Consider the following 1,375-nt stretch of genomic DNA (forward strand, 5'->3'; position numbering starts at 1 on the left):
ACACAGTTTATGATAAAATAAAATCCCTCTTCTTTATCACTATTTTCCTTTCCAGAACAAATTATCAGCAGGATGAACAGAATCATTCATCTGTGCTTGGCCTTGATAGTGTTTTCCCTCGTCAGCCAAGGCCACCATGAGGTCGATCATCACCACGATCATCATGACCCTCAAGCTGCTATCAAGATCCAGCGCAATACTGCTCATTTTGCAACTGAATTCTACAAAATATTGTCTGCAAGATCACAGGACAAGAATATTGTTTTCTCACCCTGTAGCATTTTTATATTGCTTTCCGTTCTGTTGTTAGGGACAAAATCAAACATCCATGCAGAGATTTTAAAGGGCCTTGATTTCAACTTGACACACATTCAGGAAGATGAGATCCACCAGGGGTTTCATGATCTTCTCCATCTGCTCATACACTCAGAGAAGGATTTCAAGCTGGATATTGGACAGGACCTGTTTCTAAAGGAAGGCATACAACCATTGCAGACATTTTTAGATAAGATTAAGGAATTCTATGATGCAGAAATCCAAGCCACAAAGTTTCAGGAACCAAAAGAAGCTGAAAAAAAGATCAATGATTATATAAAGAAAAAAACACATGGAAAAATTGTAGAAATAGTCAAGGATCTTGACCCAGAAACTGTCTTTGTTTTCACAAACTACATATTCTTTAAAGGTAACTTGCACAGAGAAAAGTGATGATTCCATCACTAAAGGAAATATCCAAAGATGCTATTGAGGCAGAGTAAAGTTTTTTGAGTTTGGTGAAAGAAGGGTGGAATTGCTCCAATTCAGAAAAAAAAAAAACACCATAATTTCCAATCAATACAAAGTACATGCACTGAAAAACTAGCCAAGTACAGAAATTTAAGTATATTGTATAGCTCTCATATATCTCTTCACTACTGGGGGTTGTACAAAACAGAAACTGTATTGTTTATAATCAAATTACATGGTTTTTCACTTTTGCAGAACCATTTTAGGAATGGTGGTTCCAATTTTTTAAAAGCAAGCCATCTTAAATAAAGTGGTATCCTGGTCACCATAAGCAAATGAATGCAGAGCACCTTACTAATTAAGTCATACCATGTCTTTGCCTGAGCAAAGACCATAACAACATCCACCTTACACAGGTTTAATACTTTTCTCCAAATATGACTACGAGTCTTTTTTATACTCTTTAGGTAACTGGAAGATTTCATTTGATTCACAGCTCACAAGGGAAGAGGACTTCTTTGTGGATCACAACACAACTGTCAAAGTCCAAATGATGCACAGGACCGGTTGGTTTTATTACTATTTTGATAGCCAGCTGTCTTGCCGAGTATTGCAGATAGACTATAATGGTACAGCCACCACTTTCTTT

At 36.7% G+C, this 1,375-nt stretch overlaps 1 protein-coding gene across 1 annotated transcript; it reads left to right on the forward strand.

The window, feature by feature from the left end:
- Positions 1-72: 72 nt before the first annotated feature.
- On the forward strand, positions 73-1,369 carry LOC107301543 (alpha-1-antiproteinase-like; the record flags this gene model as incomplete). Its single annotated transcript, XM_015830750.2, has 2 exons — positions 73-685; positions 1,194-1,369. Coding segments are annotated over exons 1-2 (789 nt in total), but the record flags the coding sequence as incomplete, so codon positions are not given.
- Between the last annotated feature and the right edge of the window lie 6 nt (positions 1,370-1,375).

The sequence above is a fragment of the Protobothrops mucrosquamatus genome, unplaced genomic scaffold, assembly GCF_001527695.2.
Source record: "Protobothrops mucrosquamatus isolate PMUCROS unplaced genomic scaffold, P.Mucros_1.0 scaffold14220, whole genome shotgun sequence".
NCBI lineage: Eukaryota > Metazoa > Chordata > Lepidosauria > Squamata > Viperidae > Protobothrops > Protobothrops mucrosquamatus.